Source organism: Pristis pectinata, chromosome 14 (genome assembly GCF_009764475.1).
Source record: "Pristis pectinata isolate sPriPec2 chromosome 14, sPriPec2.1.pri, whole genome shotgun sequence".
Lineage (NCBI taxonomy): Eukaryota > Metazoa > Chordata > Chondrichthyes > Rhinopristiformes > Pristidae > Pristis > Pristis pectinata.
Genome location: NC_067418.1, coordinates 36,415,048 through 36,434,230, shown reverse-complemented (window position 1 = coordinate 36,434,230; position 19,183 = coordinate 36,415,048). Strand labels below are relative to the sequence as shown.

Here is a 19,183-nt window from a genome sequence, read left to right as displayed (position 1 = left end):
GCCCTTCAGCCCACAATGTTGTGCTGACATTTTATCCTGCTCTAAGATTTATCTAACCCTTTCCTCCCACATCGCCCTCTATTTCTCTATCATGCATGTGTCTATCTAAGAGTCTCTTTAATGTCCCTCATGTATCTGCCCCCACAACCTTTGCCGGCAGTGCATTCCATGCACCCACCACTCTGTGCAAAAAAACTTACCCCTGACATCCCCCTTATTCCTTCCTCCAACCACCTTAAAATTATGCCCTCTCATGTTAGCCATTGTCGCCCTGGGAAAAAGTCTCTGACTGTCCACTTGATCTACGCCTCTTATCATCTTGTACATGTCTATCAAGTCACCTCTCATCCTCCTTCTCCCTAAAGAGAAAAGCCCTAGCTCACTCAACCTATCCTCATAAGACATGCTCTCCAATCCAGGCAGCATCCTGTTAAATCTCCTCTGCACCCTCTCTAAAGCTTCCATATCCTTCCTATAATGGGGCGACCAGAACTCAACACAATACTCCAAGTGTGGTCTAACCAGAGTTCTATAGAGCAGCAACATTACCTTGCAGCTCTTGAACTCAATACTCCGAGTAATGAAGGCCGACACACCATACAATGCCATAACAACCCTATCTGCTGCCCCTCCATCAGCATGGTTGCTGCTTTGGGGCTCCCCTCCATTATTACAGCCTCACCCTCAATGCTGCCCTTCCATTGGTCTTGCATACCGTTCATACAGATAAATTCATTACACAGTTCATTGAGGTAGTACAAGGTAAAACAATAACATTGCAGAATAAAGTGTAACAGGTACAGAGAAAGTGCAGGGTGGGTAGACAATAAGGTGCAAGGTCATAACGAAGTAGATTGTGAGGTCAAGAGTTCATCTTATTGTTCTAGGGAACTGTTCAGTAGTCTTATAATAGCAGGATAGAAGCTGTCCTTGAGCCCGGTGGTATGTGCTTTGAGGCTTTTGTATCTTCTGCCCGACGGGAAAGGGGAGAAGAGAGAATGTCCTGGGTGGGAGAAGTCTTTGATAATGCTGGCTACTTTACCAAGGCAGCAAGAAGTGTAGACGGAGTGCATGGAGGAGAGGCTAGTTTCTGTGATGTACTGAGCCGTGTCCACAACTCTCTGCAGTTTCTTGTGGTCACAGGCAGAGCAGCTGCCATACCAACCCATGATGCATTCAGATAGGATGCTTTCTATGGTGCATCGATAAAAATTGGTGAGTTTCAATGGGGACATAACAAATTTCATTAGCCTCCTGAAGAAGTAGAGGCACTGATGAGCTTTCTTTGCCATGGCATCTATGTGGTTGGACCAGGACAGGCCATTGGTGATGTTCGCTCCTCGGAACTTGAAGCTCTCAACCCTCTCAACCTCAGCACTGTTGATGTAGATAGGAGCATGTACACTGCCCCCTTTCCTGAAGTCAATGACCAGCTCTTTTGTTGACATTGAGGGAAAGGTTGTTGTCATGACACCATGTAACTAAGCTCTCTATCTCCTTCCTGTACTCCGCCTCATTGCTGTTTGAGATACAGCCCACTATGGTGGTATCATCTGCAAACTTGTAGATAGACGTGCGTATGAGTTGAGGCCCACATATAGACCTCAGCTCATCAATATGATGTTGAGTAGTGATGCATGAACCTACAGTATATGTTTCAGATTAATCCACTTTCAGTGATTATTGATCAGTGCCAGGATATTGTCATTCTCTTTTACACATGTACTCCCTGAATTGGACCAGTAGGTTATGACCATGACTATTAAGACGTTTTTAGTGTCTTGTTCCTAGAATTTTGTCAAGTACTGTATTAACTGACCAATGATTTAAAGGCACTAAGTTTCTCGCAAATGCTTTTTATACTGTGTGTTCAGAATGAAATTCAGCTAAGATCATTTCTCAAGGTAGTAGGTATTACCACCCTATGATCCACCTCCTGCCTCTGCCATGATGCAACCTGCTCTCATGATAACTCGTTAGAGTTCTCATGGTAGCCTCAAAAGAGCATATGCGATGGTGTTTTGATTAGCTCTTCTGTATGGTTGTGCTGGGATAGAAGGATTGCCCATCTTTACATCCTTTATATCACTGTAGCAGGTAATGATGATTTGTGACATAGTATCACAAATAGTGGTTTATGATCTCTAAATAGGTTAAAGAATCTGTTGGTAAAATCTGATGGAATTTCTTAATTCCAAACAGCGTTTCTTCTCGGTGTGTGCCTAAATTTTGCTCACTCCTTGTGAAAGTGCGAGTAGTCTCCACACTGCTGTGCCATTTTCTCAGTCTTTTGCGTGACCAATATAGATGTGGCTCATTCATTCTGGCATTTTGACCTAACTTGTTCAGTTCATTCTTAACTTGACTCCTTAGAGCACGTCTGAGCTGACAGTGCATTGGCTTTATACTTGGCTTGATGTGAATGTGTGCATTGTACTCAGTTATGCCAGAATAACTGTCTTCAAACACAGTACGGTACTATTTTTCCAAGAATGTGCCAATGCATGACTTTGAAGCGTCAATGCTGAAAACATTCTTCCAATCTAACTTGAGTTGTCTCAGCCAGAACTTCTTATTAAAGTTTGCTAGAATGATGAGTAGCTATATTCTCTGTATTTTGTAATCTACCATGCACTTTGTTTGCCCTAATGTCTGTAAAACACCAGCAGGGTACCACCAGGGTAGATTTTCAGTTTATGGTGCTTTCTGAGTAATTGTCTTGACTTGTTATTGAACAGTCTATGGCAGTATTAATTTGCATGTCAATGCATTGGTTGTCAATCAACATCTTCACTCGAATATATGAATTGGGGCAGAAGTAAACCACTCACTGCTTCAATCTACTCTGGTATTTGGCTGATCTTATTGTAACCTTAGTTCTGCACTCCCATGTAGCGGTTAGCGTAACACTATTACAGCGCCAGCAACCTGGGTTCAATTCCCGCTGCTGTCTGTAAGAAGTTTGTACGTTCTCCCCGTGACTGCGTGGGTTTCCTCCGGGTGCTCCGGCTTCCTCCCACATTCCAAAGACGCACAGGTTAGGAAGTTGTGAGCATGCTATGTTGGCACCGGAAGCGTGGCGACACTTGCGGGCTGCCCCCAAAACATTCTACGCAAAGATGCATTTCACTGTGTGTTTCGATGTACATGTGACTAATAAACATCTTATCTTATCATATCCATTTACCCACCATAACCTTGTTTATTAAATGTATATCTATTGTTGTCTTAAAAATATTGAAAGGCCCTGCATCCCACCATCTCTTGAAGAAGTGAATTTCAAAGACTCATAACTATCTTAGAGAAACATTTTACCTCATCTCTGTCTTAAATGGGCGGCCCCTTTATTTCTAAACAGGGACCCCTTGTTCTCAATTCTCCCACATGTGGAACATACTCTCCACATTCCACACTTTCAAAATCCCTGAGGATCTCATATGTTTCAAACATGTTAACTCTTTTCAGAAAAGCAGTGATAATTCAGAGGAGTATGTGTGCTTTTTAGCAATATGCTATCAGGCATATTCCTTTATTATCTGAAGACTACCTAAAACACAAATAATGGCAAAACTCTTACTAGGTGGTGTAAGCGGATGATTTTTTTGGAATTAAAAATGTTCCTGGTCTATAACCCAGATCTATACCTCAATCTGTGTGTCAGGATTATGTAGAGAGGCAGAGGTAAATTACTGTTGCCATAGGCTTATTGCTACAGGCATAGCAACTGAGTTGGTTTTGGAGGAGTAGTGCAACAATGATGGAATCTATCAACATCATCACCAAGTATTTTGTTATGGTTTTTTTTTTAATTGCCATTCCTCCTCACGGAACAATCTCTGCGCTTTGCACCTGTGCCTGTTTCACTGTCTCTGCTTCTAGATGTTTTGGCTTCTGTAACCTTGTTAGTTTAGGTTCTGTCAGGGACAGATAGCAGGAGAGTGTAATTAGTTTCCCACCAGCAATACTAAGATTACAATCAAGCTGCCTTTTAAGTATATGAAATCTGCAAAATAGAATATTACAATTGAGGCAAAGGAATTCAGAATATTTTTGATAGCAAATATATAGTAATTAACTAATACATAGTTTACAGTATAAACTAACAAACTGTAAAACATCAAATCTTGTATTCTACCATTTTACCAAAATGTTTTCCTTCTTTGATAGAGAGTATGTTTGAATGTGAAGATGACCCAGCAGTGTTTTCTTGTGATACCTTGCCCTCTGACCTTCGCTTCATGGCAACAGTTGCCAATGGATACATTGGCACCAGAATATATAGTGATATAATGCACATTAATGGGGTATATAATGGTGAAAGGGGTGACTGCTGTCGGGCAGATGTACCATCTACTGTTAATATCAGACTGACTGTACCTGATGAGAGCACTGCAAAGAAAACCTTCACGTTAAACACCAGAACAGGTAAGACAGTTCCATTTAGCTTTATTTTTTTGAAATTTTCATAATATTTTCAGCTTTCTTTTAAAGATTATTCTTTTTTATTCGACAGAATATTCAGTTAGTGTCAGGTAGTTGCATCATTGCTATGGTTTTGTTTTTGTATCAGCTGGGGAAAATACATGCTGAAAAATGCAATAGTTTCCACTTTCACCCTCAGTGAAGCAGGAGCAACCATTTTCAGATGAGTTGCAAAGTGGTCAGATACAGAGTAAAACATCCTCTACGATGTTTTAACACAAATAATGGGATATTTTCCATTTGTGCACCGGCAACTTTATGATCTTTGAAATAACAAATATAAAATTCTATCACTCATTCATAACCAATGAGTGGAAAATCTAGACCTTATATAATGCAGGTGAAAAGTGATTGTATAAAAGTGACTGTTTTATATACATTGTTGACTTGCAGGATAAAATTTCTAAATGTGGAGATAACTAAAAGCAAGGAAGTGTAATATCCATTGAGGATGATAAAATGAGATTGCAAGATGGCAAAGATAGGCTGAACAAATGGGCAAATAAGTTGCAGGTAGAATTTCAAACAGAGATGTGTGAAGTGATACACTTTTGCACAGAAGGAAAGAGACGATATAGACTAAATGGCACAATTCTAAAGCATGTAAATGTGCATAATCCCTGAAAAAGGCAGGGCATGTTAAGAGAGTGATTAGGAAAGCATATGAAATTCTGGGATTCATAGATGGAGCCATAGGGTGTAAAAGCAGTACAGTTACTTTAAGCGTGTTTAAAACACTGGTTAGTCCACAACTGGAGCATTGTGTTCTATTCTGGTCATCTAACTTATGGAAGGATATGAAGGTCTCAGAGAAGGTTCAGGAAAAAGTACTTGAATGGTTCCAGGAATGTAGAATAACGTTACAGTGGAGAAATTGGGGTCCTTGGAACAAAAAACGTAGAGAGGAGACTTGATAGTCAGATACATAATTAGTGTAGACGGTTTAAATAGAAGGAGGTCTTCCCATTAGTGTGTGGTTCAAGGACCAGCAAACATAGATTTAAAATGTTGGGCTAAAGGTGCAAAGGGATCATGAGGGCAGTCTTTTTCATGCTGAGAGTAGTTACGATCTACAATTCACTGCTTGCAAATGTGGTAGAAACAGTATCAATCAGTGACTTTAAAAGGGAATTGGGAAAGCACATGAGAGAGATAAAATTTAAGGATAATGAATGAGCTGGAGATTGGGACTGATGGGATTTCTCTGCCAGGAGCTGGCAATGATTCAATGGCTGACTGCTTTCCTTCTACACAGTAATGATTCTATGACTGGTATGGTTAAGATGAAATAATCTCATGATGCTATTTCCCTTCATTTTCCCACACTGTTTCTTTACTCGGGGTCGTCAGATTCATTATTTAGGTGTTACATATCCTACTGTATCACGCGTGAATTCTTCCATAGCCTGGGATAGAAGAAAATGTAGTATTTATCTTGCCTTGGGAGGCCAGCTTTAACATTCCAGGAGAGAAAAGAAATGCATGAGATTCCTTTGTTCAACAAGTGCATTTTAAAAAAAGATGAACTGTTCTTCTGTCCTAGCTGCATTAAAGGAGAATTTTAGGAATGGTGATTCACTGACAGTATTGCTTTCTATCTGGTGTATAATGGTTTCTGCTTTCCTTTTGCAAGGTACATTTTATAGTACTACAGAGACAAAGGATTTCGTGGTGACCCAGCAGATATTTGCCCATCGCAGTCAGGTCCATCTCATGGTTCTCATCATAACTTTGGAACGGATGGCCATTTCCAAGGAGCAGCTTACAGTTGAGATAAAATCAATGTTTGTTCCCCACAGCCAGAATATTGACTTTATGAGAGGACCAGACTTCATGCAAGCAATGTAAGTGTGAATGATTCTTGTCAGAATATCTTGCACTTAGGGACATCAAAAGCCCAGTTACCCAGCATATTGCCAGACTTGACTTGTGCTGGTTAATCAAATGTATAATGCAGATGATGAAAGTTAACTTGTCTTTTTTTTTCTGTCCCTTGTTGCATTTACTCAGGATCTTATTGCATTTTCTTAAGATCTTGCTTTGCACCTCCTTGGGGTCATGATCTTGAGCCCCATGGCAAACTCTAGAAGCTCTTTTGAATAAATCAAGGATATCAACCTACTTAGTTGACTCTTGCCTTTTTTGCATAAAAATATAAATGCAAAATGTGCAGCTGCATAACTTCCTTTTGAATAACAGCACCGTATTTCTGCAATCTGAGGATGGTATCAAACACAGAAGTAGCAGGAGCCCAAGTTCTTTTAACTAGAAGATTTTCAAAGTCTTAACAACTTTCAAGTATTTCAAGTTCCCAGGATTTATTGCACTATCTGTAATTTCTGCATCCCTTAAAATAGGTGCAATCTTAACTTCTTTATCCAGTGCAACCCATGCTTCTATATTGTTAATGCTTAGATGTTGCATTGGGTTTGCGAAGGCACATTCTTTCCCATGTTAACTATTTTTTCAGTGATTGATTTCTGGAGACGAGCATTAAAATCTTCAAATTTTTCTTCATCAGAAGATCCTTCAGTAAACATCACAGTGGACAACCACCTTCCCTTCTGAATGTCCCACTTCTAACTGAATCCCAGGTACCATCAACAATGGGTCTCTAATTGCTGTAAAGTGACTGGAAATCTTGAATAGTCCCATCATGATTTCAGTTTTCTGAGAATTCTTTTCCTGTAAAAACATATCAAATTTTGTAAAATACCTTGACCCACATATTATATCAAAGAGGCAAGCAATGATATATTCCAAGAAATTAACTCCAGTTGGTGAAAATGTGAGTAATAGATGTCTAGCAAGAAAATAGGTTTGACATCTTCTGTTTCTCTGATTTTTTTGGAAAATATTCTTCACCATCAGGCACAAAAATATGATGAAACCAAAAATGAAAATTTCTTTGTCCATCATGCATTGCTTTGAGGTTTATTGTCACTGGCAAATGCTTCATTCCTTTGAAAGCTCTAGAGTGTTAATATTTACCCACTATAGGAAGCTTCATTCTGAGAGATCCTGTGCCTTTGGAACAGTCACTAAGTCTTCGTTTTGTGTAATTCCGGCAGCACTTCTTTCACCAGTAGAAGCAGGCAAAGTTCATCACAGTAGGCCTGTTTCATCCACTGTATATTTGACCTGGAGAGAAACCATGCACTGCCATGGATTTATTGAAGAAGCGGTGATGTTCCTATGCTGCGTCATAATCTGCTTACTTCTGCTCACCCACCACATCCAGATGTCTTATTCATGATGAAATCTGAAGCAAGAAAACCAGCCATTAGAAAATGCACATGGTTCAATTAGGCCTACCTGAATATGCAAGTATTTGACCTTTTCAATGAGCACTGGCCTGGAGATTGGGCCCCATAGAAACATCCAAGTGCAAATTGTTGTTTATAGTCCAGCCTATCCAGTTTAACTTTGAGGAGAGAACTCTGTATGTCTACCAATATACTTATTTCTAAACCTGCATAAAACTGAATTAATTTATTTTTCTGCATCTTGATGTCAGTGATGGTGGAGCCGCCGAGGTTTTCTTTCATCCAAATATTCTAGTTTTCTCTTTTGCAGATGTTCTCCTTCTCTCCACAATCTTCTTACACTTTTCACTTTGAATATGATTTATTTGTAGTTGTTGTAGGTGGATGCCAATAAACATGGAGTATGATCACAGTAAACTCAATCCAAAAGAAGAACACAAACAGAAAAACAACTGATTGCACCACAATGACACTAGGTAAACTCACCATGTTGAGGTACCGTCTTGTGCTGGATATCTCCAGTGTGGAACCTAGTTACTGGAGAATAATGAAGTGTGTTCCAAGATCACAAGATGCCGGATACTACAGCATGCTGGATGGTGAGGTGCAGGAGAAGTAGACTTTCGCTATTGTACTGTCATTGCTGCTGAGTATTTCCAACATTTTGTTCTTTTACTGAAGTACTATTGAATCAAAACTTCCTTTTTTTTCTCTCTCTCTTTCTCTTTTGGAGTTGCTGATGTGGGCACTGTCAACCATCCTGTAGCTCACTCAAGTGACTATTGTGTGTCTGTGGACAGTTGAATCGTAGGAGCAACACACACAAAATGCTGGAGGAACTCAGCAGGTCAGGCAGCATCTATGGAGGGAAATGAACAGTTGACGTTTTGGACCGAGACCCTTCATCAGGACAGTTGGATAGTAGGGACATTGCTCTCTATGTATGTTGACACGTGTGTATTCCAGCTGAGCAGTTTTTCTCCTCATATAAATCATGTCCTAACCAACTCTGATGGGCATTAGAGCTAAGTCTAATCTAGTGCTCACTCATGTCCACTCATAGGATAAACCACAACAGGTCTTTTTTTAATTGAAAAATTTATCTCACACTTGCCTACTTAAATGGATGTCACGTTGATGTAGCAAAATATTACAAGGAAGACAGTGAATTAAAAAGGTTACAACATATTTGAAATGCCAAACAATGACAGAAACAAAGAAAATGCAATATATGGAAGGCTGTAGTTTCACATTTAATCCCAAGTAAGAACATAAGTTCCTCCAGTGCTCCTTCTTTAATTGTATCTATCCCATGGATAAATATTTACTTAGTATTAGTTTTCATCCACTGTCAATGTAAACTCTGTCTCTTTCTATTTCAACATACCATTTAATTCCTTTTAACTAATACAACTAACCAAACAATCATGTTGGATAGTTTCTCTATGTTGGATATGTCAGTGATCCTTTAGAAAGCTGTCTCATTCTGCTGAGCCACATTGACCATTTCACATTATTGTTTTTTAAGTGACTGAGCCATGTCCAACATTCGTTATTCAGTGCAAATTCACCAAAGATTACCATGTGTTGGTTACCTCACATTGAACCAACAGTGTACTGATATCCCAGTATTGTGTCCATGTGACCCCTGACACAAGCCATCCTTCACTTTCTGGGCCATCTTATCAAAAGATCTTTACTTATCTCACCTCATTGGAAACAATCTGTTTGGCAGTGCACAGGTTATCAAATCAATTAACTTAAAATAAGCATGCTCGTAGGTAAGGACACAACATTCCCAAGAAAAAGCCACCAACTAACTATTTGTAATTACATTTTCCTAATGTTCTTTGGGTGTACTTGTGTTGTACCCACTGACCTTTCAATCAGCGAGATAATGATCCCTACACCTTTTGGTAGTGTGATTGTCCTGTCCTGATTTTACACTTAATTACACAGTATGTACTTCTCAGTAACTTTGGAAGAACGTTACCACCAGATACAGTATTTTAATGCAGTAGTTAAATGCCTCTGTACTAAAAAAGAACAGGGACCTCGCCTCAAATTGGCTTTGAAGTTATCTCATCTGAATCCTTGCAGCCTGTTTTTCTCAGCCTCTGTTGCTTACTTTGAGCATTTTATATTCCCAAAGCCTGCTGAAATGTCAAATCTTGGTCATGTCTGTACATAGTTACCTTGCTCTTGACCTAAGATGAACCCCACCCAGACCAGGTGACTTGTTTACTTTAAGTATAGCTGTATAGGCATCCTTATCAATTTTCTTTGTAATTCAGGTATATCCACGGAGAAACACTTATCCCAGAGGTTAAAGGTGCTGCAAGGCAAAGTGTCCACATGATCTCAATGCCACTTCCAGAGTCCCTGACCCTGCTGTCGACTGAGCAGAGTAGGTCTTGGATATTCCTGACTGCAGTAGCTGACACAGAAGAGCGAGCTAAGGAGTGCTTTGTAGAAGGACAGACCCTGGTCCAGTCAAATCAACTTTACTCATCACATGTATTAGCATGGGCCACATTGTGGAAGCAGAGCTGCATCAGTTTGAGAGGCTGCAGGAAGCTAAACCAGGCCCTGCATGGATGTCTATATTACGTGCTCAGTGCCCTCCCCCCAATGAAACCTACAGACTTTCAGTACATTGGACTAAGTCCTGGGGGTCTCTCCAATGGGGGTAATGGAGAAGATTACTTTGGTCACATCTTCTGGGATCAGGTAGGTGCTTATTTATTTACATTTTGAAGGATACTTGACATAATTTTTAAGGACAAGAATTTTTTTTCCCACTCCAGCTTTTGAGTATTCATTAGCTGAGTTGTGCTAGATCAGGGTAACTTCAATTATATTGGCATCATTACCATTGTGAGAGTTTAACAGTGGGTTAGGATAGGGAGAGAGAAGGTTGGGGTAACTATAAAATGGCAATGGCAAGCCAACACATTTGCTGTAGTAGATTATAGCCGGTATTTCAGGGTGGTTGCAATATTTAAAAAAGAATTATGTACAAATTTTTCTTAGGGTGATCTATATTTTTAAGATTCTTACTTAGGAATCCGAGAAGCTATTATTTCTAAGTCATGTTGGTTAAAAAAAAGCCCTTTGATTTGTGGCTGAGATTGGAAATAAATTAAAATAGAAAATGCTGGAAACACTCAGCAGATTGAGCCCACACGGATGCTCTTGACCTGCTGAGTTTTTCTAGCTTTTTCCGCTTTTATTCTCCCAATTAGCCTTGTATTTGGTAGGCACTGTATGAGACAACACTGTTGTTCCTCTTTTTTTAAATCTTTACATTGGAGCAGAAGAGAAATCCAGTGAAAAAACAACATTCTTTATTTTTATACAACATTTTGTTTGGATGAGATCCACTAGTAAGCATGAATTGAGGGCCAGTATCAAGTCATGTGGTATGTTAAACTACTGTGGTGGCCAATTGTTACTGTTATCAATCTTAAACTGACTGTCCAGCCTGAAATGTTAATCTGTTCCTCCTTCCACAGATCCGCTCTGACTTGCCGAACATTTTCAGCACTTCTTGTTTTTGTTTCAGAGGATGGACAGCTTTCTCAGTTTTTGTTTTCTTAAACCGACTCACAATTTGTGATTGCTGTTACTGCTTTTATTCAATTAAATTAACAATCTTCTGCCAAATATAAACTGCCAGGACCCAATTAAATGTTTAACATTGCTTGTTTCAGGAGATTTGGTTGTACCCTATCGTGCTTGCATTCTACCCAGAACTAGCTGCTATCCTTCTGAAGAACCGAATTCGAACTCTTCCTGCTGCCAAGTCCATTGCAGTACAACAAGGATTCTTGGTAAGGAAATTATATCAGTTTAGATCAGCGGCCCTTGGCATTGTGGACTTGCTGCCTCCTACCTATGTTTTTTAGTAACAAGATTTTTTCTGCTTCTCTCCTGCCCTGAATTTCTAAGGCAGTAAGACAATAGTGCTTTTCCTTGCAATGCACTTAGTAGACACAATTTACCTGGCGTGTTCACTCCATTGCTTTAAAAAGTGAAGACACAGAAGGATATTTTAACAAGCAGGTTTTTTTTCTGTCCTGCACCCAGTGCACAGACCCAGAGATGTCTCCTTGATAAACAATTGCCCAGATAGCAGATTTTTTAAAAGTATTTCAAATGTTTTCTTTCGATACAGTAATATTTAATTAGGTGTAAGTCAGAGAGCTGATGGACTGTGAAGGATGCCTTTCACATGCACTTTCACGCGGGAGAGAATAAAGTTCCTTCCACATTACCTCCAAAGAATAAGTCCCAATTTAAACTAATTTTGTTGGATCGGTTAAATAGAGTTGTATGTAGACAAATGTGTCATTAAATTAGAGAGCAGAGCACAGCAAATTTTTTAATTGATTTCCATATTGTTCAAATCATATGACATGGATGGAACAAAAACAAAGCAGTTAAATGGAGTGAAAGGAAAATAAAAGCAAGCCCTGATATTCTTGGTGTGGATGTAATATCTGCAGACATTGCTTTTACTTATAATATCAGGGAAGTAAAAATGGGCCCTAAGACTTTCTTGGATAGCACTTCTGTCACTACAATCTGATCACTTCATTGCCAGGAATGATTTGTCCCCTTGCATGTTTTGGAAAACAATACCTAAACTTTTGAGGTACTTTCTTTGATTGTGGAAATAATACAGATTTAGAACTATGGTTATTTTAACCTCACCAGAGTTCATTTTCTGCTGTTGATGTTGATATCTCTTTAATGCTAAATAAAAACTGTAAAGGAAATTAAATATCTCTTGTTTTGTAAGGGTGCCAAGTACCCGTGGGAGAGTGCTGTGACTGGATTCGAGGTCTGTAATGAAGATATTTACGGGTTGAAAGAAATTCACATCAACAGTGATATCTCATTTGCATTTCAGCAATATTTTTATCTCACCCAGGTGAGCATTGCATGTTCTGCACACTTTGAATTAGCAGACTGTCACTTGTATTACTGTGTTACTATGGAACAGTTGGATAAGGACTGTATTAGATCCATGGACAGGATACAAAATAAACTTGTCTTATGCTGTACAATCCCAATGAAATTTCTTGGTTGTCTGATTTATTTCTTCATATTAACCCTTATTATATGTAGTTGGCATTTCTCTGAATTTTCTTTTCGCTGATCATAAACTGTAAATGCCTCACCTTCCTTGGTCTTCCTTTTTACATCCATATTGTTGAGAACAAGAATCATCACATAGTGTCTTGATTCATCACTCTACAGCATCTGAAAATGGTTCAAACCATAACCTCCTATCATCAGAAGAATTTTAAAACCCATGTAACCCAATCTCAGCAGGGTTTTTGTTGGTGTCCAGTTGGATCCAAGTTCTAGACTTTTTATTTGAAAGAATAGTTTTCTTTAAGCTTTAGCTATTTTCTGCTCATGAAGTAGAACATTTTAAAATAGGAGATAGTTCATACTTTTGAACTCCTGTGCACCTGAACAAAAGGGTGCTGAATTTCCAAGATGTATCAAGCCAGCTATGCTTGCTACTTCCTTACTTTGCTTTCGGTAAGGGCAGATTGACAGATCTCCCAACTACTGCGTGAGAGATTTTAATTTTTATTCCAACTTTAAAAATAATTTAGAAATATAAAACATGAAAAGTCTAGGCACTTGAAAAGTATTAGGGAAGTTAAATACAAATGCAATTAAATATTTATAAATTAACCCAATTAATTAAAAAAAAGTACAACTTGCCTGAAACTTACCGTTCTCCCTCACAACTGCTTCTCTCCATTTAAGTGAATGATAAGGTCAGGCCACCTTTAATTATTGTTCATGCAGGTCTTAATGCTCTTGTTAAAGCCTGCTTCAGCATGCACGGCCTGCATCGTTTGTGAGAACTTGTATGCACGTGACAATTTTGGGCAAGTGAGATCAAAATATGCATTGTATAGCCTTTGATATTATGGTGCTTGCCTCATGGCCTCCATGTGTTTGGTACATTGTAATCACAGAACACCTGGAACAAAAAGTGTGATACTACTTCACTGTTCATGTTTTTGATAAAATTCCATTGCATAATGCCCTAACAAGTTGAATTCTCAACCACTAAGCTTATAGAGAAACTTAAAATTGCCTCATTATCTAGTCTAAGTCATTTGGCAAATGATGTAGCTTTGCAGGAAACATGCAAGCTTGTGATTTGCATGCACGAGTGATGTAATTAGCTACGAGGTGGGTAACATTAAAAATCCCAGAGAGAAAAATAAACATTTGCTCTTCAAGTCCACTCTACCTGGACCCATTTTATATTCTATTATGGACCTATTAGATGTCTTACCTTAAGAAATGCAAAATTCAGTTTGCTATTTCCTCTGTACAAAATCTATAAGGGTGTAACTCTAGAGATGCATTATTCAAAGAGAACTTTTGTTGAGAATTTCTGTAATTACAAGATCTTTTATCAGTTATTTCTTTGACATTCGCTTAAATTTCTTTATTTTCTTTGGTTTTAGGACCTGGTGTTTTTTCGGGATAAAGGGGGTTGGGATGTGGTATGCAGCATTGCTGAGTTTTGGAGCAGCCGGGTGACTTGGAACCCTTCCGAAATGTGCTATGAAATTAAAGGTATTTCATGTCAGATAATAATAGGTTGCAGGCAGAAATAAAATATCTCTTCTGCGATGACAATATCCTAACAGACAAACCGTGAGGATGTAGGTCTAAGCCTAACTGCTCTGAAAGAATTCAATAAGTAAAGTAGCCTCTTTCTATGGTGTAGGTTTTTATATTTCTGTGAACCCCAAACTCACAACTACTATTACTTGTTAGGATGGCTGAGTTGTGTCGGATTTTGGTCAGATTTTAATTTTATACTGAGCAGACCTCTAAACCCATGATATTTATTGTGTTGCTTTGTGAGTAAAATATCTTAATTAAGGCAATCTGTGGTGAATAATCTAAGCAAGTTAGGAACCCATATTTTGTACTTGTGAATTACTGATTATTTAATTTCATATAATTTCTTCAAGGAGTGATGCCGCCTGACGAATATCAATCCGATGTTAACAATTCTGCCTTCACTGCTGTGGGTGCCAAATACAGGTGAGGATGGAGCAGAGAGAGGAAGGATTTGTATTAGTTTTGGAAAGTTACCAGTTCTAAGAATGAGAGTGAACCAAAATTTGAGAATAATTATTTTAAGAATGAATGTAGATTGATAAATTAATATTGTTGTCAAACCTGCACAGGGGAGAGTTATAATGGTTGGAAATGTATTGTCCAGTGTTATATATTTAGTGGTGCATTGAAATTCAAGCATTCAGGGAGCTTAGCTTCTTTAGGCCCAGAACTTCCTCTCAGTGATGCTCCACCTGCACTCTCACACTCACTGCTGAAACATTCACTAACTCCAGGGTTACCTTTAAGACTGAGGCTCATCCAGGCCACACTTGCCATCCTGGCAGCCCTGTTCTGTTCCATGTGGTTGCCTATCCTTCTGGATACCCCTGCTGGTCTGCCCCAACTCTGTAAAAGGAGTGGCTGATGACATCATCAGGGGAAGCACTGTGGAGTCTGTGGCTGAAGACCCACAGCAGGACTTCACTCCCTCCACAGTCTGCTGGTCCCGTAGTCCTTGTAACTCTGGGCCCAGATCCAGGCCCACCCAATGCCAAGCCCAGTTACCTGGGACTTCCCTCTTGCTGGGCCTCCAACACTCCGATCTTGGGGCATAATAAATGCCACCCTTGCCAGGCCTCAGATCAGAGACCCAGGGACCAAGTTGTGATGGCCTAATCTTCTGGACCCAAGACCAGATCCAGGTCATTGTTCAGTGCTGGTGCCAGGTGCACTCTATTGATGGGCATAGGGCCATTGATATAAAACAGTTACAAAACTGGTTGATGCAGATCTCTTGCAGAATTACACTGGGGTGCAGAACTGATGGGCATAGGTCACTGCAAAGAAGCTATAGTGCAGGACATTATAAAACAGGTATAGCACCGTTGGAAATAAGTCTGCCAGTCCGCTACTGCGTAACATTGGGTACATGTGGGTATGGACTGTCACTATATAGTGGGCACAGGTCTGAAAGGAGCACCAGAGATTTAGCAAGTGACATATGAGTGGAGCAGGGAGGTGGCATTGAGGAGGCAGCAGAGTGGCAGCAAGGTTGCAGTGAGAGGAAGGAGAGAGATGGTGAGGGAGTATCAAGAACTATGGCATTTGTTGCTTAAAACATGGGTACAAATATTTGTATCTGGTTATGTGTGATTAAAATGAAATGTGTTTCTCATGGATGGTCCTTGGAAGTGTTTTGGATGGTAAATCTGCCCCGCCCCCTAAAATGTTGGCGTCTAAGGTAGAAGGACATCTCCCAACAACAGTTTCCTCGATAAAGCCAACTCCAACCTCACTGGCAAGGCTCTGTCTCCAGCACAGCCTTCCACAACCAAACTGCACCCAAATTTAAAACAATCTTTAACAGCCAGCTAAACCACACCCCAGGGAAGATATCTTTATGCATTTCTGAGGTTTAGAAACATTCAAAATCTATTAAAATTATTAAAAATTAATATTTTAAAATCAATATAAATTCCACCTCAGAATATGTAAAATCAATTTAAAGTTGTAATTAAACTCAGTTAATCAAAGCAATTGCAAGTTACCTGTTAATTCATGTCTCTCGCTGTTCCTCTTCCTTGAAATCACCTGCACCAGGTCCAAACAAGTGCAGATTCTGCAGCCTTACTCCTCGGAGTAAGTACTGGGAATTGCAGGAACATTGCACTCCTCTGGATTCCTGCAGTCCAGGTGGAGTGTAGTAGGGGTGACAGCAGCAAACATCTCTCAGTGAGTTTGAGACTTCTGTGTTTTTACACAAATGCATGGAAATACTGAAACTGTTGGTATAGAGAATTGCCAGCAGTTCCCCACAGAGCTGATAGCATTTCTCAGGAGAATCTGGACCATTGCAAAGCTGTCTTTGCTCTGCTGCAACTTCAGAAAACTCGGAAGTCCCAACGTGGCATTTCATGATCCAAAGCAGCCCTTAGTATGATTCACAAATGCCAATTGCAGACTTTTTTGTTTTAGCCCTTTGCATCACAGGCATGTTCTGCATAGCTCTTTACAATAGCTGAGAAAGCTCCTTTATACTTCAACACAAGCTGGATTTCAAGCTGGGTCGCAGAGATGAGAGTGTAGTGCATGGACGTATTGCACACCCAAGTCCACTTTTCTAAATGTATTTAAAAGTTGTTCCAGGACGTTGTTACAGGAACTTATGGAGCATCATCCTTGATTAACTGGCTTCACTTCATCATGTGACGAGAAGTGAGGCTGTTCATTGATGATTACACAGCTCACTTCCACTTTTAGCTCCTCAGACAATGAAACAGTCCATACCAATGCCAAGGAGGACCTGGACAACATCCAGATTTGAGCTAATGTCTAAGAAATAACATGGGCACCATGCAAGTACCAGGCAGCAACTATCTCCTTAACTCTTGGTGAAGTTAAGATTATTATAATATTAGCAACAGGTTAATATACACTGGAGGGTCCAGGTTTTATTCCCATCCATATTGAGTAATTTAATGTAGGCTAAAATACCTTTTGGGATGCAATGATTGGCTGCAATACTATAGGTAAGGAAGAAAGAACTCTGCCAAGATCATGCCAGGATCAGAATAAGTAGAAGTGTTTCCAGCATTTTCTATTTCTATTTTAGTCAGGATAATGCTTCTGATTATTCTGATTGTTGCCAACACGATGAGCTTTGACTGTGATGCCTGAGGAAGTCAAATTAACTGCCAGATGTACACTGTTCAGTTATGAAAAGTGACCGTCAAGTGAGGTACAAGTAAGTCTCGGCACAAATGAGTATACCCAAGCGAAATCAGTGCCTTCAGCAAATGTGAAAAGAGGGAAAATGAGGTTAAAATTGTGTCCTTCAGTAGCTTTATGGGAATGAGACTTGGGAGTGCTGATGGACTGTTCTACTGACAGGTAACACCGGGCAATGCATAAGCAATTTTCCACAAACACATTCCCATTCTTGAGGAAGAGATGTCAGTCTCTTTTTTTTAAGAGGATATTTTATGTAATGACTCATTATTAGATTCACCTTCTTTGACCAGGAGTTTGTCTTAGTTCAGGATACTGATGTTTTGGCAGGTGTGTTTTTTAATGGGGCAAGAGGAAGAACACTGTGTGTTTTGACTTTGGGGGCTTTGAAATCGTGGTCAGTATGTCAAGTGTATTTTATCGTGAGTGATTATCAATTCACCTTTCCAGTTTGTTCTTTGAAATTTTTCACATTGCCCTGATAATAATTTCTGTTATTTTCTAGTTAATTAGTGGGATTTATGTTTTATTATTCCAGCCTCCAGTTTGCTACAGAGTTGGCGTCACATTTACAAATTGCAGTTCCATCAGAATGGATGAAAATAGCTGAGAAAATCAAAGTGCCTTTTGATCCTGAGAAGCAATATCATCCTGAGTTTGATGGATATAAATCAGGTGGTGTAGGATATATTTCAAACATTCTTAATTTACAGTCATATTTCCTTATGACAGACGAAGGTCATTTGGCCCATCAAATCGATCCCAGCTGTCAGAGCAAAACCATCACCCATCTTATACTCCTGTGACCTATTCTCTCACACATGTTCATTAAACCACTTTCCATCGCTCACCCATCCCAAACCCCCCATCCTCGTTCTTCAATCATCTACCTACACTGGAAGCAATTTGCAGTAGACAGCTAATCTAACAACCCACATGTCCTTAGGATGTGGGAGGAATCTGGAATACTCAGGGGAAGCCCATGCCTGCAGGATCACTGTGTCGCCCAATTAATTCCAACTTTCGAAAGAGAAGAGTTGGAGAACAAAAATCTTAAGGGCTAAGATTAATAGTGGTTACTAACTGAACAGCTGTCTCAAAAGCCCAGCTGTACCAGATTGTGTGTGCGCGCGCGTGCGTACACACACACACACACACACACACACACACACACACACACACACACACACACACACACACACACACACACACACACACACACACACACACACACTGAAGTTACTCACAAGTACTCAACAGTGGTGTGAGAAAAGAGCCCAGCCCTTAACGTGCCCCCTTCCCCGTGTCTCCATGGCAGTCCAGTATGTAGCTGTTTTGAAACTGACATGGGGGGAGATCCTTTAAGGCTTGATGCCTTTTCCAGCGGTGAGGATGGAAAAGATACTGCAGTTGGGAGCCTTTCATTCAGAGATTTCGCAGGTCCCATTTTAGCGAATGATTCTGGGTAAAAAACACCAGAGCGTTTTTAAAAAAAAATGTTGGCCAATATCATGATCTCGTGCAAAGGATCGAATTGGATTTTGTGCTGTCTGCAGCACATACTTTGCACAACAAAAAAAGAATGAAATAAAATA

At 39.7% G+C, this 19,183-nt stretch overlaps 1 protein-coding gene across 4 annotated transcripts in view; it reads left to right on the top strand.

Annotated features, from left to right (window-relative positions):
* The window catches only part of pgghg (protein-glucosylgalactosylhydroxylysine glucosidase), a 34,020-nt gene that overhangs the window by 952 nt on the left and 13,885 nt on the right, over positions 1-19,183 (top strand). For 2 of the 4 annotated variants that reach the window (XM_052029365.1, XM_052029364.1), the window contains exons 2-9: positions 4,168-4,425; positions 6,116-6,326; positions 10,043-10,478; positions 11,462-11,581; positions 12,553-12,684; positions 14,255-14,366; positions 14,771-14,843; positions 18,127-18,263. In XM_052029365.1, the coding sequence (XP_051885325.1) occupies positions 4,173-4,425; positions 6,116-6,326; positions 10,043-10,478; positions 11,462-11,581; positions 12,553-12,684; positions 14,255-14,366; positions 14,771-14,843; positions 18,127-18,263 (1,474 nt within the window). In that variant the 5' untranslated portion in view covers positions 4,168-4,172. Of the gene's footprint in view, positions 1-1,025; positions 1,216-2,615; positions 3,038-4,167; positions 4,426-6,115; positions 6,327-10,042; positions 10,479-11,461; positions 11,582-12,552; positions 12,685-14,254; positions 14,367-14,770; positions 14,844-18,126; positions 18,264-19,183 lie in introns of those variants that run through there. The other 2 variants (XM_052029367.1, XM_052029366.1) reach the window with 2 other exon arrangements.